We start from the raw sequence: 26154 nt of genomic DNA, 5'->3' as shown, positions 1-26154 counted from the left end.
AGCCTCCCTTGTCTACCACGTCCCCCACTGTAAGCTCCTGGGAGGCAGACACCTGGGAAGTGCCTAGCTCACTTGTGGACATGTTTTTCCCAGCTGCCTGCAAGAGCCCACATTGTGATGCTGCGTAGCAATGCAGTGACACCACAAAACACACTGCTACGTGCTAGACACACTGCTGAGCCACACCCCAACAGCGCTGCACTGTGACGTAGCAGGCTAACGGTGGTGTCTGTTTCCTGCCCTCTGAAACACGGCATCTAAAAAAGGCTGGGCTGAGATCCAGCCGCCCACTCCGGAGCGTGTTACCGCACACGAACAGGAGCAAGTAACCACCGCAGGGTAGAAAAATGGGTTCTCCTTGGAAGTGCTCCCCTCCTTGGCCACCTGGGGCCTGGCAGTCCTTAAAAAGGAGAAGCCCAGCTCAGGCTCATGCAAATCAAGCTGACCCGCAGGCTACCATGATCACATCCTCCTGGACAGACGATCACAACCTCTGCCCTTTGCTCCTCCATTCCCGCGTTTCCTCCTGGGTGCTGCACCCAGACTCGCGGATGCTTTGGGCAGGCACAGCCCCTTCTCTGGGCTAGGGTTCCAGTTACAAGAAGGCCTCAACCCACCCAACCTCCATTTTTGTGGGTGCAAAGTGGATCCAGTTCCCACTCCTGTCCTGGCACTAATAGGGGCCATCGATCCCTGTCTGTTTCAGATGGCCACAGACCGTGGGCCACAGAATTCAGAGGGGTTCCACCTGCATATGGCAGGGCTGGAGTTTGTCTGAATAGCTGCAGCAAACTGTACACTCCCCCCTCCGTTATTTAGAGACCAAACCACTTTTCTCCCCTCTGCCACAGGAGGACAGAAAGGAGCCAAGGCCCACAGAATTCACTTGTACAATTTTATTTACAGACTTTAGAAAAACCCCATTTCTACCAAGCTGCTCTTTACATGTTTCTGGAGCAGACAGGTTTACAGCAGCCCTTTGACTCTGGAAATCATGGGAAGGGGATTCTCTTCCCCTGGCCCCTCCTGAAAAGGAAACCCCAGTGTATTTGGAGTGTCAGAGTGTCAGTTCGCCTCTCAATTGGAACTAAAGAAAAACCTCAGCAGCCCAGATCTGTGATGCACAATAAATACCGTGACATGTGAGCCAAGGCAGAAAAGGAGAAGCCCACACAGGGCTGGTAACAGACTGAGCTGGGGAAGTCAGAGAAGACAGGCAGCCAAACGCAGCATTTTGAAAGTAATTTACCCCCCAGCTTATTTTGACATTTCGCTGTGTATGTTTCCACTTCCCTTGAGCAGGCAGGAACGTGGACTAGAACCAGCAGCATCAAGGATTTATCTCAATCCAAACCTAACGTTCTAGAGACGAGTTAAGCTCCAAGCCCCTGGCTAGGATTTTCTGAAGGCACAAAGGGAGCCTGGTGTCCAGCTCCCATTGACTCTGAATGAAATTTAGGCACCTAATTCCCAAAGGCTGTTCTGAAAATCCCAACCTAGCTGTCCTCGCTGGAGAACCGTCCATGAGTGCAGCTCAGGGCCTGTGTCCCCCCTGCCTTGCACCCTCTGCTCAGTGACGCTGGCCCAGGGGAGAGGCTGCAGCAAGCTGATCTGGCAGCGTTCTGCACCCACTTTGCACGGGGGAAAAGACTGCACAGGGTGCAGGGCAGCACAGAACTACGCCCTCTGAGTCCTTCCAGCACCAAAAGTTAAATTCCTGGGCTGTTTCCAAGTCGGTAACAGCTTCGATATTTCTACCGTCAAACCAGAACGGCTGAGCGACCTGTTCTGCTTCAGGACAGAGGGGCCCAGGTTTGATTCCCTGCTGCAGACCCAGGGCCCGTCCCGCTGGGACTCTCAGCAGGCAATGGGGAGATGCTCGTACCGGGAGCTTTTCCCACACTCGGTGCACACACGTGGTTGCTCTCCACTGCCTGTGATCTCGTGTCTCAATGACATCGGAGCAGCCAATTAGCTGGGAACGGGGTGGACTGGTCACAAGGGACCTGGCCAAGTGACGTTATCAGACGTTGTTGGAGCCCGTTGGTCAGACCGTCCAGTTACCAACAGGCAGAGCGTGCGACCCAGATCCCCACTGGAGCCACCCCAGAACGGAAGGGCCTGTTGGGGGCGCTGGTGTGGTCACCATACATGCTGGGCCTGGCATCCACACGCCCCAAATCCCCAGCCCCGGGGACGGGCAGAGGTGTGGAGAGCTCACGGCACTCAGGGCAGAGTGGGGAGAGCTGGAGCACTGGCCACTTTGGCCGAGGCCCCTGTACAGGTTTGGGTGGCCAAGGTGGCACAGGAGCCAGGTGCACAAGGCGAGAGCTCCTCCGTGCCCAGGGATTCTCAGCTGGCCCAACCTGGCTGCTTTCTGCCCCCTTCATGCCGCCCGAACACAGGGGGGCGCAAAGGGACCCAAATGCACCGGCCCAGCTGGCTCATGGGGTGCGACCGAGGCTGTTCCCACAGCGAGCGACGCCTCCTGCCTGGATTTTGTGTGTCGGTTTAACCTTCCCCGTGCTCAGGAGCGGTGGCTGCTCCTCCCAGCGGGTGCTGGCCCCGGCAGTGCTCCGACCCGACACGTCCCCCCCAGAGCTCGGGGAAGCCCTGTCCCCGCACTCTGCACAGATGGTTTCTCTGCAGGGCTCGGGTGGGCAGCAAACCCCTCCCCAGGGACTCTCTTCCTGGAGGGTCTCTGCCTCGCCTGGCCCAGGCCCGGCTGGCACACGGGTGGGATATAACGTGTCACGTGGGCACAGTAGGGGGTTGGCTCGCCAAGCCCAGCGCTGGGGCCGGTGCAGCCTGGCTCCCTGCGGTGCCCTCGGCAGCCTCGTGCAGGAGACGAGTCCTCTGGTGCTCTGCCGGGCTGTCCTGGTGGGCAAAGCCCTTGGAGGGACCCAGTGGTGCATGGCCAGGTGGCACAGGTGGGCGAAGCTCCTCCTGCCCTGTGGGGCAGCCCCCCATGGCGTGCTCCCACTGGTGCTGCGTTTACTCCTCGGGGACAAAGCCCTGACTAAGGCAGCGCACACGGACTTGTGCTCTCAGAGGTGGGTCTTCTGGTGAGCCAGGAGCGTGTCCCGCTGGCTGAAGGCCTTGCCGCAGGCGGGGCAGGAGAAGGGCGGCTCGGCCACGTACGGCTCGTGGGGGAAGAGTGGGGGCCGCTTCTTGCGGAAGCGCTGCCGGCACTCGGCGCAGGTGAAGGGCAGCTTGCCCGGGGGCATGTGCTGGTGCTGGAGGCAGCACTGAATCCGGCCGAGGTGCTTGCCGCACTCCCTGCACTTGGCCGGCTTCTCCGCCAACAGGCTCTTCTGGGGGCTGAGCAGCGACTGCTTCTGCCCCAAGCACGTCCCACGCTCGGGACACGGGCCGGGCCGCTCACCCCCCACGGCTCTCTGCTGGCCCCCGGCTGCTGTGAGCTCCCCCGTGCCCCTCTTGCCCTGAGCCGACCTCCCCAGGCCGCTTCTCTGCCGAGCCGCAGGGCCCTCACGGAGGCTCTGGACCACGGTCCCTTTGGACGTTGCACAAACCGCCCCGGGGGGGCCTGGGCCCTCACCCTCCTCACGATGCTCCTCTGCACGTTGGAGCAGGATCTCATCACCTGCCGGGGCAGAAGAAAGCAGCCGTTATTCACGTCACCGGCAGGGCAGGGAGGGAGCGAATCCTGCAATTCAGGGGCTCCTGCTTTGGAGTCAAGGCCCATGAAGCTGGCCGTGGTGAGCAAGCTGGGACACTCAGCGAGACGCTGGTTTACCGGACCGGGCTCTGCAAATCCTTTGCTCCCCTAGAGAAGGGCAGAGGGGAAGTTCTCCCCATCTCACCGTCTGAGGTGCTGGGGTCGGACCTGGGCCTTGAGCTCACCAGCGATGAGGCTGCTTTGAGCTACTCTGGCCTTGCACAGCAGCCGCACGTGGCCTGCTGGGAATTCCCCGGGCGGAGTAACGCTGGCAGGGCCAGGCCTACACCCCCGGCCGAGGGGCCGTGCTGGCGGGGGATGGGAGGGGCCCGATGAGCCCGGCGGCCCGTGTGCAGTCGCAATGCGCTGGAAGTTGGCTCTGACCAGCTCCTTTAGCCACTCACTGGTTCCGAGCTGTCGCTCCCCAATACTCACCTGCGCTGGGCTCTCCAGGGAGCCCCCTTTGCTCCAACGCCGGCAGAGTCCCAGCACCCGGCTCTGGCTCCGGCTCCGGTTTAACCCAGGGGGAACGGGCAGGCGCAGGAGATTCTGTGCACAGGGAAGAGCAGGCTGGGAATTAGCAGACGGTTTCTAACCATCGGGACAGACATCCGGGAAGGGGCTCCCGACAGAAGTGGAGGCAAGAGAAAGGGGTTTGAAGGTGGAGCTTGTACGTTTCTGAGCGGGTCGGGTTAGTCTATCCAGGGTTTGACTACAGAAAAGCTGGTTTAGCAGGTTCTGTAGCGGGCAGGCACTTCTCAGCTGTGGGAAGGCGTGAAAGGAGGAGTCCAGCCAGCTGTGCCTGGCACCAGGGGACGCTTTGCTGGAAATACTAAACCGGAACCTTGGCTGATGAAGTCAGAAGGAAAATTCCTTGCCCGACTGGCACAGGCGAGAGAAAGGACAACTCTAAACTGCCTAATCCCTGGCTTTTGGCGAGCTCACGGCCAGCGACAGGACATCACTTGTGTGTGAAAGGCTGAGCTTCTGTAGGGGCCATGAGCGTGTCCGCCTGTCCAAGCGGGAGCCAGCCAGCGTGGGTTTGAGCACCCCCCCACCGGGCCTACTCCTTTTTGAGAGTCTCCTTCATCAACATCTGCACAGGCTTAGCAAGGTTTGTCACTCTCTGGATGTGACAACTCCTGACTAGTGGGGCTTGTAGGCATTTTTGGAGCAACTGCACAAATTCCGCTTGGATTTAATACAGATTTTCATGGCTAAATTAATATCTGGTGCCACCCTGGAAAATCAGGGCTATAAACAAACTTCCAGCAATGGGTTCCATGCTGGGGTGGCCTGCGATAGCGGGGACTGGACTCCGGGTCCCAGAGGTCCCTTCCACTCCTGGGGGATTAGGCTTCAGTTTAGTTTCTACTCCCACTTTCCTCCGAGTTGGGGGTTTAAAGCTGGCGCTGGCTCTTGCTGGAGGAGAGACGACACCTCTTTTGAATGGCTACAAAGGTGCTGGTGAGGCGCACGAGGAAGCAGAAAACGAGGGGCTAAAACCAGTGGTCAGACCACCCAAAGAGGGAGAGGAGGAGGGGCTCTGGGAGATGGCAGGGCCGGGGGTGCGACCGGCTGGCTTGCGACCTGTAAACTAACAACACGTTAGAGAAGTTGAGCCCGGACGAGCAGAAATGGTAAAACGGCCCGGCTGGATTCCCCACTCGTCCCCTCACGCCCTGTGCCCACGGCTCTCAGCTGCTACTCACCAGGGCTGGGGCCTGCAGGGGTTCTGCCTTCTCCACAGACCGGCCGATCCTGCGCACACGGCTCTTCCTCTCGTTTAATCCAGGACGCGGCATCGGGAAGGACAACCTGAAACTCTGTTCAGGGCAAAGAGGATCACACCGTGTTCCCCGCTCTCGGCCGGAGCCCAACACCGATCTCAGGCCCCACCACCTTCACTTTGGACCCCTCCTCCGCTCCAAGACAAGTTTGTGCGGCTCCGCTGAACGGCCAGAACACTACGGGACACCCCCGCCCTGCTGGGCTTAATGAACGCAGAGCACGTGCACTAATGGCCAGACGGGTCAGGCTCCCACGCGGGAGGCAAGGGAGCGAGACAGCATCCTCTCGGCACGCAGGGCAGGTCCCATCCCAGCTCCTGAGCAGAGGGGCTGCTCCCTGCCAGCACCCCCGGGGCACTGCCAGCCCCACACGGGGCGAGGCGACGGCAGGGTGTTGCTGCTGAAAGGCAGGGGGACAAGGCAGCAGAAGTCGGGCACAGCAGTGCAGACGTGGGTGACAGGCTGCCCAGAGGGTAAGAAAACTGCGGCTGGTCCCTGGAGACGGCTGGGTGCAGACGTAAGAGCTCCGGTTTGATTACTGCACTCGCCAGCTCCAAGATGGCAAAATCCGTTACTCACCAGAGCAGGGGCTTCCACTGATTTCGTTTTCCCCAGAGTCCCCTCGGCCCCCGCAGCCCGGATCCTCCTCCTGGTTAATCCACAATGAAATGTCTGGTGCAGAGACGGGGGATTCTGTTCACAGGAAAGAGAAGGGCTCAGATTTCAGAGGGGTCTAGGGGAGTTGGGCACCAGTTCCCATGGACGGTCAGTGGGAGGTGGGGCCCGAAGTCGCTAGGCTGCTTGGCCAATCCCAGCCTAGGGTATTAAGGGTACATTGACTTGCGAGCTGGACGTGTAGCCGTGGCGGTGGGAGGGGCTGGCTGCCCCAGGTCCATCCGTCACGGCTCAGATGAGATCGTATGTGGGGCAGCTAGTCCCTCCCGCCGCACCCCCATGGCTCCACTTCTCGTTAGCCTGCTCCTTTGATCAGAACTCGCGTGGGTCCGGCTCCTTGGCTGGCACTTCCCCCTTCCGCCTGAATGCAGACACACCCTGCGTGATTCTCCTCCCCGCTGAGAGCTGGGCCAAGGAGCTTCACCCCCATCTCCGCCCAGCACCGGTTTCAGAGGGGGCCCGCTCTGAACAGACGCTAGCGCAGCTCTGGCGGGAGGGGAACTGGAGGGCCGCAGACGGGTTTGATGCCAGAAGGGACAGGAAGGGGGTGGGCAGTTGAGGTGGGTGGGGGGAGAGCTGCAGATGGCACTCGCCGGGGACAAGGACAACAGAAATCCACGTATGGGAGGAGCAGCCCGTTCTGAGAGCTGGCTGGAATTTCAGCTTCCCTTTGCTCGAGTGGTTCCCCCGGGGGCTGGCGAGCCCGGCTGGTCTCAGAGCCCGTTCAGGACACGGGACGTTCTGCAGCACACAGGCTGCCAGGGTTAAACTGTGTAACTGCCCCTGGGCCGTTCAGGGCTTTGGGTTCTCAAAGGAGCTTTTCCCACTTGCTCCGTCCAGAGAGGCCTTGTCTCTTCTCCCTGCCCTGCCTAACCTGGGGGGCAGCCAGGGGACGTCCCAAGTCACAGGGTGTCTGGACACGGGTGGGCAAACCAAACTAGGGGGAGAGGGGAGGAAGCAGTTGCAAGATCCTGATCCGGATTTGGGGCTTCATCCCATCGCTGCTTTTACCCGCTGGCTGGGATTCGATTAAAAAAGCAAAGAACGGGAACAACACACAGGACGCTGGTGCAATCTCAGGGATTCGGGGAAGCAACGTCCATTTCGCCCGAATTCCCCCAAACGTTCTCCTGTCCCTGGCACAAGTGTCGGATTGAAAGGGAGGGAATGAAAGAGCTCGTGAAGCTCTCACTGGATAGAGCCATTTAACGTCACTCCTGTGCACGTTCGCCAGGCAGTCACACCTCCAGCAACGGGAACGCCCCGGCAGCCAGTGGAACCAGCTGAAGCGAGAGGCCTCAGGGCTCATTTCTGAGCGGTTTCAATGTACCTGGGCCGGGGTCTGCAGGGATCTCGCTCTCCTCTGAACGACCCTGATCCCCCACACACGGCTCCTCCCCTCGTTCAATGCGGGACAGAAGGTCAGGTTTGGAAATGGCGTAATCTGCAGATGGAGAGAGACGCTCCAGTGTTTGAGTCACACAGTAGGATACTCATTACAGATCATCATCAATGGTTTTAAATACCCAACCCCCGAGTGCTGGGGTGACAGGCGACGTGAAGAGACGCTGCAGTTACAGGGATACCCTGCCCCGGGGCGGGCGCTGTTCCTCTGAGGGGTGGGGCTCTCTGATTCTTCCTAAGGGAAGGGGCTGCCATGGGCACAGCAAGTATTAATCCACAGGCCTATTTATTAAGCACCAAGAGGCTGAGCAGGGAGCCAGGCACAGAGGGGCAGCAGGGTTCCTTTGGACACTATTTATACTACAATACAATCGTGCCAGGGAGCCGGGGGGTGCCGGGGCTGCTCTCCGACACCCAACGTACAGTCACGTCCTGAAATTCCAGGTGCAGGATCTTAGCCAAGGAAAACTTGGGGTGAAGTGGGCAGTGCATTTGGGGTATCGAATTTGCTGTCCACTGTCAACCCTCGGGATTATTCCCTTCCTTCCTCCTAATTACATGATGTATCTTGGGGATGGAAATATTGGTTAAAAAAGTGACCGTCCCCGCCCCTGCCGTCCTGACACGCGGCCGCTGGGATTAACGGTTAACTTGGGTTAACCAGTGAGCCTAATGCTTACCGGTTAACCAGTTAACCTTTTACATCCCTAATGCATCAGGCTTTTCCCCTCTTCAGCTGCTTTTTGGATGCTCCAGTTTTCTGTCCACTAGGAAACGTTACGACTTGCGATTCCGCACTGGTGGTGCTGACTGTAGAGGCTGTGGAACGAAGTGGAACCAACTCATTTTGCTGGAGGATCCAGAGGGGTTCAGGGGGCGGGTTCCTGTTACAACGTGACCAGGTGAACTCAGCCCGGCTCTGCAGCAGCAGGACAATGGGCAGATGACAGGAGACGGCTCAGAGACCTGGCACAAGGGCAGCCTGGCTCGTGGGAGCCCTGGCGCTGGCCAGTCTGAACGCTCGTAACCGCTGGTCTCTGCGCTGCCCCAGGCGTGTTCCAGCTGGCTAATAACCCTGCTCGAGTGCCTGGCAGCCACTCACTGAATAACAGGTCCATGTACACTCCCTTCCCTGGGCCTGTCTACACTCCCTTCTCTCAGGGCACAGCCACTTTCCCTGATGGCTGTTGGGGGACAGGGGAGATTTAGACCTGCCCTCTACCCCAGGTCCTAGCCCAGGGACCCTCTAAGCATCAGCCGCATGCCACATCCCTTTAACTACCTGCGTTTGCCTGGGCCACCTCTCCGTAGCCTGCCTTAATTGTCCTGGTAGCCAGCCAGCAGCAATTCCCTCATTCTCTGGTACCCGCCAGCAACTACCTGCCTTAGCCCCTGCAGCCAGCCAGGAGCACCTCTTGTTCTCCTGGTCCCTGCAAGCAGACTTCCCAGTGCTCAGTCCTGCCTGCAGTGAGCTGTCTGTGGTCCTGCTGCTCTTCCCGCCAGCCAGGAACCCAGATTTTCCTCTTCCAGCTCCAGGCAGCAACTGACAGCACTTCCTCTGCTGCTCTCTTTTATATGGCCCTTCTGGCCCCTGATTGGCTGCTCCAACAGCCCTCTGATTGGCTGCTTCCCGTGCAGCCACTCTAGGCTGCAGGGGGCCTCCAGATCTAGTTCACCCTGTTACAGATACCCACACACACCAGCACTGAATTTGGTCCACTATCTAGAGTTGGAACTGGATGGTCCATACAATTAGTGACAGGGCATGGAATCTCTCTCCTAGGTGACTGGTTCAAATCCAGCTCAGGTCAGTGGGGAAAAGACGGTTACTCACCGTAGTAACTGTTGTTCTTTTCGATGTGTTGCTCCTATCCATTCCATTTAGGTGTGCGCGCCGTGCGTGCACGGCTTCTCCGGAACATTTTTACCCTAGCAACTCCGGCGGGCCGGCTGGCGCCCCCTGGAGTGGCGCCGCCATGGCGCTGGTTATATACCTCAGCCGGCCCGTCCGCTCCTCAGTTCCTTCCTGCCGGCTACTCCGACAGTGGGGAAGGAGGGCGGGTCTGGAATGGATAGGAGCAACACATCTCGAAGAACAACAGTTACTACGGTGAGTAACCGTCTTTTCTTCTTCGAGTGATTGCTCCTATCCATTCCAGTTAGGTGATTCCCAAGCCTTACCTAGGCGGTGGGGTCGGAGTGAGACGTGGCGGAGTGCAATACCGCAGAGCCAAAGGCTGCGTCGTCTTGAGACTGCTGCACCAACGCGTAGTGGGAAGCGAAGGTGTGGACAGAAGACCAGGTGGCCGCTCTACAGATGTCCTGGATGGGAACATGGGCCAGGAAGGCGGCCGACGAGGCGTGCGCCCTCGTCGAGTGTGCGGTGAGTCGGCACGGGGGGACGCGAGCAAGCTCGTAGCATGTTCGTATGCATGACGTCACCCAGGATGAAATGCGCTGCGAGGAGACCAGCTCGCCTTTCATGCGGTCGGCGATCGCCACAAAGAGCTGGGGCGAACGCCGGAAGGGCTTCGTCCGGTCGATGTAAAAAGCGAGGGCCCTGTGGACGTCCAGGGTGTGGAGCTGCTGTTCGCGAGGTGAGGCGTGCGGCTTCGGAAAGAAGACCGGGAGGAAGATCTCTTGGTTGAGATGGAAGGCCGACACCACCTTGGGGAGGAAGGCCGGGTGCGGTCGAAGTTGCACCTTGTCCCCATGGAAGACAGTATACGGGGGACCTGCCGTCAGGGCGCGGAGTTCCGAGACTCGTCTGGCGGATGTAATTGCCACGAGGAAGGCCGTCTTCCAGGTGAGATGAAGCAGAGAGCACGTGGCCAGGGGCTCGAAGGGTGGTCTCATCATCTGAGCGAGAACCAGGTTCAGATCCCAAGTTGGAGTAGGATGACGTACCGGCGGGTATAGACGGTCTAGCCCTTTAAGGAAGCGGGCAACCATTGGGTTAGAGAAGACGGACCGACCTCCTATGGCGGGCCGAAAGGCTGACAGAGCCGCCAGGTGCACCTTTAGGGAAGAGATCGCGAGACCTTGACCTTTCAGGTACCAGAGGTAGTCGAGGATGGTCGGGATGGGGACCAAGAATGGGTTAAGACCTCGTTGGTCGCACCAGATCGCGAAGCGTTTCCACTTCGCGAGGTAGGTAGAGCGTGTCGAAGGCTTCCTGCTTTCGAGCAGTACTTGTTGTACCGGCAACGAACAACGCCTTTCTGCGTCGGTCAACCACTCAGGAACCAAGCTGTAAGATGCAGCGACTGCAGGTTCGGGTGACAAAGCCTGCCGAGGTCCTGAGTGATGAGGTCCGGCCAGAGCGGCAGGGGAATGGGATCCTGAACCGACAGCTCAAACAGCAGGGTGTACCAGTGCTGTCTCGGCCAGGCTGGAGCGACGAGTATTATGCGGGCCCTGTCCCTCCGAAGCTTGAGTAACACTCGGTGGACGAGCGGAAACGGGGGGAACGCGTAGAGGAGGGGATCCATCCATGGCAGGAGGAACGCATCCGAGAGGGAGCCCGGAGCTTGACCCTGGTAGGAGCAGAACCTGTGGCATTTCCTGTTGGCCCGGGAGGCAAAGAGGTCTATCTGGGGAAACCCCCACCTCTGGAAGATTGTGTAAGCCACATCTGGGCGAAGGGACCACTCGTGGGAGGCGAAGGACCTGCTCAGATGGTCGGCCAACGTTTTCTGCACCCCTGGCAGAAAAAACGCTTCGAGGCGAATCGAGTGGGTCAAGCAAAGATCCCATAGGAGCATCGCTTCCTTGCAAAGCGGGGAGGATCGGGCTCCGCCCTGCTTGTTGACATAGAACATTGCTGCGGTGTTGTCCGTGTACACCGCTACACAGCGGTCCTGGAGGTGGGTCCGAAAGGCGAGACACGCCAAACGGATCGCTCTCAGCTCCCGGACGTTGATGTGGAGGGAGAGCTCCTGGGCTGACCAGAGACCCTGGGTGTGCAGGTCTCCTATGTGAGCCCCCCATCCAAGCGCCGAGGCGTCTGTGGTCAGGGTGATCGACGGGCGAGGAGGGCGGAACGGGACCCCTGCGCAGACAATTTCCGGATCCAGCCACCAGGTGAGCGTCTGGAGAGTGGGCTTTGCAACCGTCACCACCATGTCTATGGGGTCGCGATGGGGGCGGTACACCGATGCCAGCCACATTTGGAACGGGCGAAGCCGCAGCCGTGCGTGCGCGGTCACAAACGTGCACGCTGCCATGTGACCCAGGAGGCGCAGGCAGGATCGCACCGTTGTTGTAGGGAAGGCCTGCAGTGTCCGTATGAATGAGACCATCGTCTCGTGCCGAGGACGAGGTAGGCAGGCTCTGGCCAAATTGGAGTCGAGGACCGCTCCTATGAACTCCACCCTTTGTGCTGGAACTAAGCTGGACTTTTCGGCGTTGATAAGCAGGCCTAGAGACCGGAACAGATGCAGTATCTCGGTCACCTGAGCCGCTACCAGCTCTTGGGAGCGACCGCGAATCAGCCAGTCGTCGAGATACGGGTACACATGAATTCGACGACGGCGGAGGGCTGCGGCCACGACCACCATACACTTGGTGAACACTCTCGGTGCGGTGGAGAGGCCGAAGGGTAACACCGCAAACTGGTAGTGAGCTTCGTTGACCACGAAGCGCAGGTAGCGTCTGTGGGGGGGGTAAATTGCCACATGAAAGTATGCATCCTTCATGTCGAGGGCGGCAAACCAGTCTCCCGGATCCAAGGAAGGGATAATGGTCCCCAAGGTCACCATACGAAACTTGAGCTTGCACAGGTGTCTGTTGAGCTCCCAGAGGTCTAAGATGGGACGAAGGCCTCCTTTCGCCTTGGGGATTAGAAAGTATCTATACAACTACAACAATTAACTTAACTAACTACTAACAACTATGTACACTATAACTATGGAGAACGCTAGGGCTGTGGAGGTAAGGGAGCACTCCACTGTTCCTATTGGCCGTCACGGGCGGGAAGAAGGAACTGAGGAGCGGACGGGCCGGCTGAGGTATATAACCAGCGCCATGGCGGCGCCACTCCAGGGGGCGCCAGCCGGCCCGCCGGAGTTGCTAGGGTAAAAATGTTCCGGAGAAGCCGTGCACGCACGGCGCGCACACCTAAATGGAATGCATAGGAGCAATCACTCGAAGAAGAACACAAGCCATTACCCTCTGGCGGCTGGTTGGAAAGTACCTGAGTAATGCGACTTGGGGTCTCCATGCAGCCGAATCTCAGAAACCACCTTCTCAGTTAGAACTAGTAACTGGCCGTTCTAGCCGACAGGCCAAGGAGGGAGTGGGAATGAAGTTCATAGATGAAATGGCGAGACCTCCAGTGCTACCAGCTACACCATGTCACTATGTTCACTTGGGACTGCAAAGGTTTCCATTAGCTCAAATACAACTTCTGCCTTCAGTCAGGAGATCTGACATTAACGCAACAGTGCCAGAGTCTCTGTGCATGTATAGAATATGCACAACTCAATACACGCACCATCTAGGCTACATGTAGAAAGCACTGGAAGTGGAGCAATAAGGAACAGCACTGTGTATTTTAATCTCTTTTTAAAAAGCACCAGTCAAAGACGCACAGTACAAGATTTTACCTACTGATCAACTAGGAATCAAAAGAACTGGAGAATAAACTTGAGCTGGAGCCAACTCTACCTTCAGTGATCTCACAGCTTCTCGTAAGCGAGTGAAGAAAAAAGATTTACCCAGGGAGATCAGGGCCTCATAATTCCCCTTCATCATGTTCTTGTAAAGCTCCTTCTGCCATTCCTCTAAGCTCCCCCACTCCTGCTCGTTGAAATAGACAGAGTCGTCGTCGAATGTCACCGGCACCTGGAATCACAAGTGTTGCACACTCAGTACCTCCTGGGTCAATCCCTCCTGTCGTATGAATCAGCAGAGATGGGGAGGATCAATGTCACCTGGCTATTATTGGGGAAATTGTTAGAAATGGGTTTTATGTAGAAACACCCCAGACATCACAGCTAGAGCTACACGAGGCTATGCTGCCCCCACCCCCGCACCGGCAGAGCTGGAAAGGAAAAGCTGAATTTGGTCAGGTGGAGGGTAGAGCAGAGACTGCTTCCAGCTCTCCATCAATGCAAGCTGCAGCTCTCCCCCAGGATCAGTGCTGGAGCTTCCATCCTGCCCTCCAGGTACCAGGCAGCACAGCTCAAATGCTGCTAGGGACTCCACGTCTGCAGCTGCACCCAGCTCCCCCTTTCACAGGGGTGACCCTTCCCAGGCCCTCGGCAGGTTTCAGGAACTGGGACGATGCTATTGTAGAAGCAGTATTCTCTGAGTACTGATCCAAAGGAGATCATCTGGCCCCTGCAATTAACTGAGCTAGGAGGCCCCTGTGGAGCGACTCTTTGTTCAGGTTTTGCCTACAGAATTTGTTCTCTGAAGCTGCAAATACTGAGCAACATTTGAACTTAACCAAGGTTCCTGTTACCACCATATGTGAGCACTCCACAGTCTGATGTGTGTAGCCTCACAATAGGCCTGTGAGGCAGGGCAGTGCTGTTATGCCCATTGTACAGATGGGGAACTGAGGCACACACAGGCTAAGTGACTTGCCCCAGGACACATAAGAAGCCTGGGACTGAGCCCAGGTCTCCTGAGTCCCAGCTCAGTGCCCTATCCCCTAGGCCATCCTTCCTCCCCTGCAGACATCTGAACACTGCACTCTGATATGGAGCCTGAGCGCTGATAGCTGTGCGGTGATGCCACGGAGTAACAGCAGGGAGGGAATGGGCCCAGCACAGCCCCGGTGTTCCTAACCAGTGTGATTTTAGGCACCGTCACACAGGTTGGCAGCCAGATCGTATCACTCCCTTTATCCAAACCACGTTAGGCTGGTGAATAAGGAACAGCCAACGCAGCGTCAGAGCAGCATGTCACAACACAATTCACCTGTGCGCTACTGTAGCACGTTTCTGTAATTTGGTTAGAACATACCCTGGTCCTCCCAGAAGAGAGAGGAGCAACCATGCTACAGAGCATGGCCCTGACTGGGGAAACCTTGCTGTAGACATAGGTGCCAACTCCGTGGGTGCTCCAGGGCTGGAGCACCCACAGAAAAAAATTGGTGGTGCTCCGTGGCCCTGCCTCGCCCCCCTGCTCCAGCTCACCTCCGCCTCCTCCGCGAGCGTGCCGCCGCGTCCTGCTTCTCCCCCCTCCCTCCCAGCGCTTGCGCCGTGAAACAGCTGATTCGTGGGGCAGGGAGGGAGGGGGAAAAGGGGGAACGCAGCATGCTGGGGGAAGAGGCAGGGCCGGGATTTGGGGAAGGGACCCAATAGAGCGGGGGTCCCCAGCACGGTGCCCGCAGGCACCACGGTGCCCACCAGGGCGTCTAAGGACACCCGCGTACTGGCTGGCGGATGAGCATCCGCCGAAACGCCGCTGACACGCTGTGTCATCCCGAGGCGTCGCTGCTGAAATGCTGCCGATTTTCGGTGGCATTTCAGCGGCGACACCTCTGGATGCTGCTGCTTGTCAGCAGTATTTCGGCGGTGACAGCGCCTATTGATGTTGCGGTATTTCGACGGCGACGCCTATTGACGTTGCCGCTTGTCAGCGACATTTCGGCAGATGCTCGTCCGCCACCAGGGTCCTCCGTGGCTCGTCGTCTGGCGCCTGCCAGACGAAATAGGTTGGGGACCACTGCAATAGGGGCAGGGAGGGGGCAGAGTTAGGGCGGGGACTTTGGGGATGGGGTTGGAATGGGGGCGGGGCCAGCTGTGGGTGGAGTCAGGGCGGGGCCAGTGGTGGGGAAAGGGGTAGGGGGGCACGGGCACCCACTGGCGCCGGAGAAAGTTGGCGCCTATGGCTGTAGAGATGGAATGTCAACAGGAAAAGAAATCTTTCAATAGACTGACGAGAGAAAGAGGCCACGATTTTCAAAAGTGGATGTCTAAAGCAAGGCCTGGTCTACACCTAAAACTTAGGTCGATCTAACGTTGGTCACTCAGGGCTGTGAAAAATTCACACGCCCGAAAGAGGTCGTTAACCCGACCTCTAAGCCCCAGAATTCTTCTGTCAATTTAGCCACCACCTCTTGGAGAGGTGGATTACTACAGTGATGGACAAACCCCTGCCGTTGCAGTAATGAGCGTCTGTAACACGGTAACAGTTCCAGGATACACATACCCATCGGTTCAGACATTCACCCTGTTATGCCAAGAGGTATGGTGACTGCAGAGGTCACCAACCTCTGACACTGGATGTAAACGCTTCTTTCAATTAACATAACCATTGGGGGAAATTAATCCCAAAATCTCCACCTAAGACAAAAGGTGTTGCGAACCTGTGGGAGGAGGGGCACATGCGAGCGTGTAACACACAGAAATGATGACACTGAGGAGGGAGAAAGCCAGCAAGTAGCAGCCTGGGTGTCGGAAACACGGGTTGGTACTGGACCCCAGAAAAGCCTAGAGAGATTTTGGCTTTGGTGCTGGCTACAGAGGCTTGGGGCTATAAGCTACGACACACTCTTTTAGCCTTTTGTTCCTCTCCTGTGTTGGCAGAAGCAGGACTTTGTAAATAAATAGCATTCCAACAAAGAAGATACCATCAATATCGAATTCCAGCAGGAACACCCCCAGAGCCCTGCACTCTGACTAGCCGCTCAGGTCACAAAGGGGCAATAGTTAGGCAATGAATAAATACCCCGATTTTCCAGAGTGCCGAGCACAACACATTCCTCCCGCCCGGACTCCAACGGGAGCGGCTGGGTGCTCAGCACTTGGAGAATCAGGCCACTTATTCATTGCCTAAATACAAAGGTAGGAACCCAGTTTTAGGCACCGACTCTTGAAAATCTCCGCACGTGATTTAGTTCTGCCCCTCGGCGCCAGCTGGGATATCGTTACCTTGGGGACCTCCCCCCTACTGCCTGGGGGGAGTCTCAGGATCCAGAAGTTCCTGTTCTTCAACAGGTTCTCCATGTTCTCCAGCCTCCTCTGCAGCTGTCCGTACCCCTGGATCAGAGTTCCCAGCGCCGCCCACTTACTCTCCAGCTGGCTTTCAAATTGCATCACTGTTTTCTCACAATCGACTAATTTCTTCTCCGCGGTTCCCACTCTGCTCTCCAGAGTCAGCAACCGCGTGGCATGGGACTCCACCGTCCTGTCCACAGCTTGGATTGCAGCTACTGCGGGCCACATGGAAAGCTCTGCCGGTTGCAGCCGGCTCTCTCTCGCAGACGTCTGTCTGGGGTCAGGGCGGGATTGGAACGGCATCGGGCGCTTTGACTCCGGGGCCCACTCTGGAGCCTGTTTGCAAGGACAGGAACGTAAGTGGAGCCGGGGGCTCGTTATTCCACAAACAAACCTCCACTTAAAAGGGACTGACGCTGAGCAGGAGTGAGATGCCCCAGAGAACCAGCCCTGAAAAGCCAGGAAAGACCAATGGCCTCCTCTGAATCTGCCGTCCACGGAGCACGTCCGCTAAGCGCCCAGCTCTGCGTCAGCAGACAGAATTCCCCTGTGGAGACGCACAACACATTCCTCCCGCCCAGAACAACGCAAACCCTTCCCCGCCACCTCCACGGCTACTGTGACACATGCGCACAGGACCAGCGGGGGAGGGGGGGCACAAGGTTGCCGTTAAGGACGTGCCAGGAACGCGGTGCACGAAGAGCATTTCCGGGTCACTGGCAGGAGCAGCAAGTTCCTTGGCACGATGCTGAGACTCTCACTGTCTGCGGGAAGCTGCAGTGTGGGGTACGGTGAAGGGAGCCTCAGACTCTGTCATTTCCTTGCTCCTTATGATTTCCCTCGGGGGGCGGGAGGGGTCACACCTACCCAGTCAGTGGGCATATGGGGCGGGGTTTCCAGCAGGGGAGAAGGAAAGAACAGGGTGACTGGAGCTGGGGGATCTAACTGGGTGGATGGGGGAGCTGATAGAACTGGCCGTACTCTCCCTAAATCCAGCCCGACTGTGCCTGAAGGGTGGGGGAGGGGGCGCGGAGGGGCTGAGCACCGCCCCAAGCCCTTGCGGCCGGGGAGAGATGGCCAGAGCAGCGCTTCCCAGCCTCTTTGGCCCGGGACCCACTGGTAAAAGCTGAGGGTTTGTCACAGCCCAGTAAATAGCCCCCCGGGGGGAGATGGGTGTTGAGAACTGACCCAGGAAGGGGGCTCAGGGCCAGTGCGTGGGTGTGCAGACCCCACCCCACGCTCACCCAGCAGCAGCAGCTCCTGTCCTGCTCAGCTCCCTGCTCCCGGGTCGCAGCACCGCCCAGGTTTGGCCCTGCCCCACTAATGGGGACCAAGTGCTTCCCATCTGTGCGAGTGGCCTTGTGACCGGGCACATGGGTTGCCACATCACTCACTCCGCTCTGGCTTGGCCGGCCCCGTTGTCACGATGGAGGGGCGGCACCGTGACCCCAAAGATCACAGTGCCCAGAGCGGGGAGTCAAGCCCAGCCTGCCTCACGAGACTGGAGCTGCAGGAGCCACCATGTGGCCCTTTGAAACGTGCTGGCGCTCCCGCTTTGGGTCACGGCCCACAGGCTGAGAACCCCTGGACCAGAGCATTGCCCGCTAACGCTCCAGCTCTGTGCGCTAGGTCACATCTCTCTGCTGGGCTCGGCTGTATTGGACTTCCAGCCCCAAGCTCTGCTTCCACGCACCAGGGCTGGTGGGGATCTGGGTCCCCTGGTAACGCTATGAATCGGCCCAGTTCCAGCTGCCTCTCCTGACTGAAACGGGCCCTGTCAGGATTTCTATCCTAAATAATCCACCTGAGACCTTCCTGCTGCTGCCTGAAATCATCCCCACCCACGCAGGGCCGTGCAGCCAAGCCAGAGGCAATGCCTACACTCTGAAGGCCGGATCCTGGGAAGAGCTGAGCACCTGAAAGGTGCTTTGTCAGTACTTCTTAGGAGATGTGCGGCACCTTGTCGCAGGATCAGGTCTTGCCATATGACACAGCACAACGAGTACTTGGAATTGAGTGTGTCTTGCGGTAATGGCTAAGAGACCCAGACATGGGCCAGACCCCTCTGTGCCCGGTGCTGTTCAAACACAATATGATCAAACTGTTCTGTGTTTGCAGGGAGCCTGGCACAGAGGGGTCCTGGGCCCTGACGGGGGCTCTCAGCCATTATCACAAGACACACAAATAATATTTGCAATTAATGTTATCTGCTTTGTCCTCCTTTCCCCCCCTCCCCCCCCCCCCCCGCTCACTCCCCCTCCAAATACTTGTTACTCTTTGGGAAGAGGGAAGGGTTGCTATAGGACTGGGGTCCTCAAACTGGGGGTTTCGACTCCTCAGGGGGTCACCAGGTTATTACGTGGGGGGTCGCCAGCTGTCAGCCTCTACCCCAAATCCCGCTTTGCCTCCAGCATTGATAATGGTGTTAAATATATAAAAAAGTGTTTGTAATTGATAAGGGGGGTCGCACTCAGGGGCTTGCTGTGTGAAAGGGGTCACCAGTGCAAAAGTTTGAGACCCACTGAAGCAGAGTAGCCCTTGCTCAGGGATGAGCAGTTTTACCCCCCATCCACTGCTCTCTGCCCTGCTGCCATTAAACACACCCCATTGCCGCCAGGCTCCGGCAGCCTGGACTGACACCCACGGAGCAGACTTCTCAGCAGCCTGGACTGACTCCCCAGGCCTCAGTGGGGGGGGGGGGGGCTGAATGGAGAGACCTGACCCCCCTTTCCAGGGGTGCCTGACACTGGGCCCCAAACACTGAGGTGCAGGAGGTCAGCAAAGGCCCCTGGCACCGCTGGGCTAGGGAACAGGGCGCGTCTCTCCAGCTCCAGCTGACAATCAGACCCCAAACCGCCAGGCCGGAGGGGCTGGAGAGAGTTTCCAACCCCTGCCCCTGACAGCAGGGCCCAGACCCCAGGGAATTCAGAGTTATGCTCCTCAAAGCACAAGGCGGCACCAAAGCCAGGATTGGTTTAACATCCTCTCCCCGTTCAGACACCCTGGAGCTAGAGGGCATGCTGATAAAATTTGCAGATGACACCAGGCTAGGAGAAGTTGCAAGCACCTTGGAGGGCAGATTTAAAACAAACTGACCACGACAAATCAGAGAATGGGTCTGAATTCAACAAGATGAAATTCAATAGAGACAAGTGCAAAGCACTCCACTTAGGAAAGAAAAATCGAATGCACAGCTACAAAACGGGGACAGACTGGCTATGTGGCCGGGCTGCTGAAAAAGATCAGGGGGTTACAGCTGACCACAAACTGAACAGGAGTCAGTGTGATGCAGCTGCAAAAATGGCTAATGTGATTCTGGGGCATGTTAACCTGAGTGTTGTAGGTAAAAGTGCTGGACACCGGGGAGCCCCAGGCAGGGGGAGCTCCCAGTTCAATTCTGGGCACCACAACTGGGGAAAGAGGTGGCCAACGTGGAAAGAGTCCAGAGGAAAGTGACAAAAACGATAAAAAGCCTGACCTGGGTGGGAGGAAGTGCTGGAAACACTGGGCAGTTTAGTGTCAAGGAAAGAGCCCCGGGGAGAGCCCTGCTCCGCCTTCCCATGCGCTGAGGCTGCTCCCCCCAGCGGCGGGGCGCAAGGGGAGAAGGGGCTTCTCTGCAGCCAGGGACACTCGGGGGGGCGGGGGGGATTTGAGAGCCGCTTTTCACCCCGGGGCGCTGGCCCAGGCTCCCAAGGGGGCTGTGGGGTCCCCCGCACTGGAAACGTTTCAAACAAGTTGGACAAACTCCAGTCAGGGCTGGACCAGGGTTACTGGGCCCGGCCTCAGCGCGGGGGGCTGCACCCGATCCCCGCCCCCCGGGGCTCAGCCCCCGCCCGGCCCGGCAGCCCCGCGCCCCCCGCGGCTCCCCCGCCCGCCGGGCCCTCACCTGGGCAGCGGCCCGCTCGGCCATGGCCCCCCGGGGAGGCGGGCGGGGCTTCTCCAGCGGGCCCGGCCCGGCCGAGCTCCGCTCCCGCTCCGGGCTGGGCAGGGTCCCGGCGCCGCCTCGCCACGGGCCGGCCCCGCTGCCGGGCGGAGCAGAGCGAGCGCAGCCGGGAGGGAGGGAGCCGCGGCCTGGCCCGGGAGCGGCGGGGAGCCGGGTTTCCGCGCGGCCCGGGACGCTGCTTCCAGGCCCCGCCCCAGCCCGAGCTCGGCCCGCCCCTGGCCCAGCAGCCGGGGGAGGGGGCGGCTACCGGGGCGCTACAGGGCGGCGGCACCGAGGGGCGGGTCGAGCTTTCTTCCCCTTGAGAAACAGGAGGAAACCCGGGCTCTGCATTTGCCTGATTTGCTTTTACCTGCAGCTGCCCTCCCTCGGGGTCCCCGCGTTAGCCCCAGGCAGCTCCCCGCAGTGGGGCAGGGTGACCCCCCAGCTGTCCCTATTTTGGGGTCTTTTTCTTATATAGGCGCCAGTTTTTCACATTTGCTCTGGTCAGCCTAAGCGGCCTGAGGCGAGATCTGCCGGGCAAAGCCCTGCGGCCCAGGCTGCAGCTGTGAGCCGGACAGAAACCAAACTCCCACCCGGTCATCAGCCGCTTGCACCGGCTCAGAGCCATTGCTCCAGGAGGGGAAAATCTCCCCCCTCCATCCATGGCCAGGCCCCTGAGCCATGGAGCTGGCCTGGAAACGAAGCTTCTCTTTGCTTCTGGGGAGAGACTCGCCCAGGGCCAGGAGCGGAAGCTGGCCCTGCCTGGGGAAGGAAAGGCACAGAGAGGATAACACCTCATGATTGTAGTGAAACATGCTGTGCTGGCAAACCACACACATGTTTATTACATTTACTCCTGGCTTAAGGTAAAGCAATGCTCAGGTTATTGATTAAGCACAGACTAGGCAATAGTGCACGTAGCCCCTCCAATAGCTTACGTAGTCCCTTCACCAATTATGATATATTGCACAAAGGGAGATGGCTATGGGTGAACCAATCAATATGTTACAAGTAACTGTGATCTCATGCTCTTTGTTCTAATTACTAATAAAAACCCAGCTCAAGAGAGCTCGGGACGCCTGCTTAACAAACCTCTTGACTCCGCGTCTCCTTGATCCCAACATCTGGTGACCCCGACGTGATTCACCAGATCCCGAGGACCCCTGCTCATCCGACTGGAATAGTCTAGGTGCACCCGCTGGAAACAGCCACTCGTGAGTATGGGGAGCGATTTATCAGTGCCACAAAAGGCTCATGCTAAGGAATTATTTAAGCTCATTGAGGGGAGCGGTTGCCCAGCGGTTACGCTGCGGCATGTAGAGGATTTTGTTAAGGAAATAGGATGTCAATGCCCCTGGTATCCCGAAGAGGGGTCCCTGCAGCAAGCAGATTGGCAAAAGATAGGAACACAGCTCTTTGAGACACCGAGAGCAGCAGTACAGCACCTGCTCATGTGGCAGCGCTGTACTGAGGCAGTGGGAAAACTGGGGCCACAGGCGTCTCTCACTGCCGCCCCGCTTCTCGCGCTGACAATACCGCCTCCGTACCCGCGGGTGCTACCACCAGCGCCTGCGGTGTCGGATACGGGGCAGCGGCCCTCGGATCCCTCCGTTAATAAAGGAACTGATCAGCCTTGTTTCCGGGGGAATCGTGGGGGCTGCGTATTGAGTTTGGAGGAAGAACATCAGTGGGAGGGGGAGTTGCCCATGCTAATGCCTATAGCGGCAGGAGTCGATGCACAGGGCAATGCCGTCAGAGAGTGGACGGCGCTACCGTATACAGTACTGAGGGAAGTGAGAAAAGCTATCACAGAGACAGGCATCAGGTCTAATTTCGTAGCAGGCATCTTAGAAGGAATTGGAAATGGCTACATTATGGCTCCACAAGATTGGAAAGACTTATTTCGTATGGTGCTGACCCCCGCCCAGTATATGGTGTGGGACAGTGAGTTTAGGTTAGCTGCTGTGGGATACTCAACCCCAGCTGCCACGCCTGACCAGATTTATGGAGCAGGCCAATTTAGCACTATAGAGGGACAGTTGGAGTTAGACCCAGATACATATATTTGTACTAAACTTAGTGTTATGAGAGCTTTCAGAAGGGTTCCCGTAAGTGGGAAACCGACTAGGTCTTTCACAGCCACCCGGCAGCAGCCTACAGAGCCGTATCCGCAGTTCATAGATAGGCTCAAGGAAGCAGTACAGCGGCAGGTTGATAACGAGGAGGCACAGACAGAGCTTTTACGGCGACTGGCCTATGAGCAAGCTAATGCTGATTGCAAGAAGGTACTGCAATCTATAATACATCGCCCCTCATACACTTTAGCAGACATGATTCAGGCTTGCGCGGCATGCTATGGCTCTTTTGGCGGGGGCTACGGGAAATTGTTTTAATTGCAAAAAACCGGGTCACTTTAAAAGCCAGTGTAGGGCACCCGGAGGGGGAGCACATAAAGGAAGACCCCAGGAAGGGGGTAGGCCCTCCAAAAAATGTCCTAAATGCAACAAGGGGTATCATTGGGCAAATCAATGTCGATCAGGACTGGGGCAGGGAAACCAATAACCGGGCCCTCCCCGGGAAAACAATGGGGGCGGAAGAATTGACTACAGCGCAACCGGCAACGACCGGCAGTGCTGGGATAGACTTGTATAATCAAGAAGAAAAATCCTCATTCTTACCGGGGGAAGTTCTTTTAATGCCTACTCAATTAAAAGGGCCCCTTCCTGAAGGGACGGTGGGCATTATACTCCCTCGGTCATCAGCAAGCAAACAAGGAATTATGGTAGTTCCAGGAGTGATTGATGCTGATTATCAGGGAAAAATATATGTTCAGTATTGGAGTCACCTGCCTTTTACTTTAAGACGAGGGGACTCCTGGGCACAAATGATACTGTTGCCATATGAGCTCCCTGGAGAAAAATCACAGGTAACACGTACAGGAGGCTTTGGATCAACCCGTACTGAAGGCGACAGCGACTCTTCCTTTCACCCACAGGTGGCGGCGTTGGTACACCGAATATCCCTGCACAAACCTCAACGTAAGTATAACCTCCAAGGTAAGTGGCTGACCGGTTTGTTGGACACAGGGGCGGATGTTTCTGTCATAGCTGAAAAGGATTGGGAACCTAAATGGCCCTCTGAGATAGCCCCTGCGGTATTTGGGGTAGGAGGAAGCCAAGCATCTAAAAAGAGCTCTCAATGGTTACCGGTAAAATCCCAGGAACAAGGTCCCATAATAGCATATGTTCAACCCTGCATATTGCCTTTACAGTTTAACATTTGGGGAAGAGATTTGTTAGAACAGATAGGGGCAAAACTGGTTTTGGAAGATGAGTAAGCCTCAGGCTCTTCCGTTACAGTGGAAAACTGATAAACCAGCAGCAATTAGTTGAGCAACAATTGAAAGATGAACACATTGAGCATACTACAAGCCCGTACAATACTCCTGTTTTTGTAATTAAGAAAAAATCAGGAAAATGGAGGCTCCTTCACGATTTGAGGGAAATTAATAAAATACTAGAACCAATGGGCCCCCTGCAGTGTGGCCTCCCCAATCCAAATTTAATCCCTTATGACTACCAAGGATTGTTTCTTTACAATACCGTTACAGGAAAAGGATAGAAAGTATTTTGCATTCACAGTGCCAGTCCTGAACAACGCCCAACCCACAACACGTTATCATTGGAAAGTGTTACCCCAGGGCATGTTAAATAGCCCTACCATGTGTCAGTATTTTGTAAACACTGCTCTTCAACCTTTCAGAAATAAGTTCAAAAAGCTACTTGTATACCATTATATGGATGATATCTTAATAGCCGGTAGGCCCCTACCCACCACATGGAAAAGTGAGTTAATACTCCTGATGAATAAGGCTCATTGGCCGCAACAGGGCAATATAATAAGGGAAATGAATATCTGAATGTTCATGTCCCAGTGGCTCCCTCCAGCCCAGCTGCTAAACACTAACCCCAGTGCAGGCCTGTGTGGGGAGAGCTGACCCTAAGCCCAGTCAGTCACAGCCAGGCCCTAGGGCAGAATAATCATTCCCGCCACCCCCACTCCCACTCCCCAAGCTGCATGTGACTCAGGGCCCCCAGCAGTTGCAGAGACACAAATTCCCACTTGGTGAGGCTGGCAGCCTTGGCCAGTCACCACCATGGCAGGACACACACAGGCTAGGATGCTGCACCAGGAAGCCAGATCCTGGCTCTGAGAGGGCTTCACATCCCCAACAGGCTATTTTCCAGCCTTCACTTGCCCCTCCCAGCATTTGTTTGACAGTCAAATAATAAATATAATAATAGGAGATATACCAATCTCCTAGAACTGGAAGGGACCTTGAAAGGTCATTAAGTCCAGCCCCCTGCCTTCACTAGCAGGACCAATTTTTGCCCCAGATCCCTAAGTGGCCCCCTCAAGGATTGAACTCACAACCCTGGGTTTAGCAGGCTAATGCTCAACCCACTGAGCTATCCTTCCCTCCCAAATGTTATGCTCCTGCTCTCACACTGATTTTATCCATCAACATGTGGCACACAAACATGCCTCCTTTTGGACTGTGACTGTTACCAGCTAAGTAAAATGGCACCTGATCAGTGCTGGACGGAGGACCAGACCTCCAAGAAAAGGCAGGAGGCGGCAGGCATTTCAGCAATAGCACATGTAGTTTTACTTGGGGTGCTCTATTCTCCCACCCACCCAGTACAAAGAGGTGGGATGATCTAACAAGCAAATATGGACAAGCATGGCAAAGGATAGCCAGAGCGAGAGAAGACTGGAAGACGTGTTGTGATCGGCTCAGTTTCAACTGATGGACTGACAGTCTACACTGTATTCTGTTCTATACAGGTTCTCGCCCCACACTCCTCCCCAGAGCACTGGGGCACCTCCCGGCAGTGCATTAAACACTGTGACTAACAGCTGGGACATTTGTTCTCTCCCCAGGTGGAGCAGTGTTTGCAGTGGAGCATCCCGGCTGGATACACACACAGCTCTGTGGTTATGTCAGAGAAGGCAAGGTCTAAAAACTGACCCATGCACATAGGACACGGCTACGTGGCCCTGCAGTTCAGACGACCGGGGTGTATGCTGCAGTGTGCACTATAACGCTGCACTGCACCCGCCCTGTATAGATCCTGCAAGTGCAAATGAAAAAGGTCTCTCGTTCACATGACCAGAGGTGGACTACATTAATATGAACTAGGTCACTCTCCGTCCGCACTCGCAGGATAATCACAGGGCAGCACTAGTTTACACCCCTGTAGTTCAAACTGCCGGGCCATGTAGATGAGCCTTTAGAGCAGAGGGTGGTGAGGTTTGTGATAGGCCTTAGCGCTGGGGCGAGTTCATTCCATAAGCTTGGGCTCTGTCTTTAGTTTATGTAATGATGGTGAGGCAAGATGGCCACCATGCTCCACGCCAGAGATGGCAGCATTTACATAGGGTACGTCCAGACTACCTGCCAGATCGGCGGGTAGCGATAGATCTATCGGGGATTGATATATCGTGTCTCATCTAGACGCGATATATTGACCCCCGAACGCGCTCCCGTCGACTCCGGAACTCCACCAGGGCGAACGGCGGAAGCAGAGTCGATGGGGGAGCCGCGGCCGTCGATCCCGTGCTGTGAGGACGGGAGGTAAGTCGGAAGAAGATACGTCAACTTCAGCTATGCTATTCCCGGAGCTGAAGTTGTGTATCCTACATCGACAGCCCCCCAGTGTAGACCAGGCC

General features: G+C 56.9%; 1 protein-coding gene across 1 annotated transcript; it reads right to left on the bottom strand.

Moving 5' to 3' along the window:
- Positions 1 to 881: 881 nt before the first annotated feature.
- LOC123363153 (zinc finger protein 282-like) lies at positions 882 to 20582 on the bottom strand. Its single transcript, XM_045004033.1, has 8 exons — positions 20386 to 20582; positions 16434 to 16835; positions 13266 to 13392; positions 7475 to 7588; positions 6049 to 6162; positions 5392 to 5505; positions 4115 to 4228; positions 882 to 3604 (listed from the first exon to the last, which is right to left on the bottom strand). The coding sequence occupies exons 1-8, from the start codon at positions 20407 to 20409 to the stop codon at positions 3048 to 3050; spliced, it is 1566 nt and encodes a 521-aa protein (XP_044859968.1). The 5' UTR covers positions 20410 to 20582; the 3' UTR covers positions 882 to 3047.
- Positions 20583 to 26154: the final 5572 nt, after the last annotated feature.

The sequence above is a fragment of the Mauremys mutica genome, chromosome 2, assembly GCF_020497125.1.
Source record: "Mauremys mutica isolate MM-2020 ecotype Southern chromosome 2, ASM2049712v1, whole genome shotgun sequence".
Lineage (NCBI taxonomy): Eukaryota > Metazoa > Chordata > Testudines > Geoemydidae > Mauremys > Mauremys mutica.
Note: the sequence above shows the minus strand (reverse complement) of the source record. Positions and strands in the feature narration are given on the sequence as shown.

What these genes read in the sequence shown, in the direction of transcription:
- LOC123363153 (XM_045004033.1), bottom strand. Translation starts at nt 20,409, where the DNA reads ATGGCCGAGCGGGCCGCTGCCCAG. An exon ending in CCGAGCGGGCCGCTGCCCAG is followed by an intron (nt 16,836 to 20,385) that starts GTGAGGGCCCGG and finishes CCTTGCAAACAG; the next exon opens with GCTCCAGAGTGGGCCCCGGA. An exon ending in GTAGGGGGGAGGTCCCCAAG is followed by an intron (nt 13,393 to 16,433) that starts GTAACGATATCC and finishes TTGTGATTCCAG; the next exon opens with GTGCCGGTGACATTCGACGA.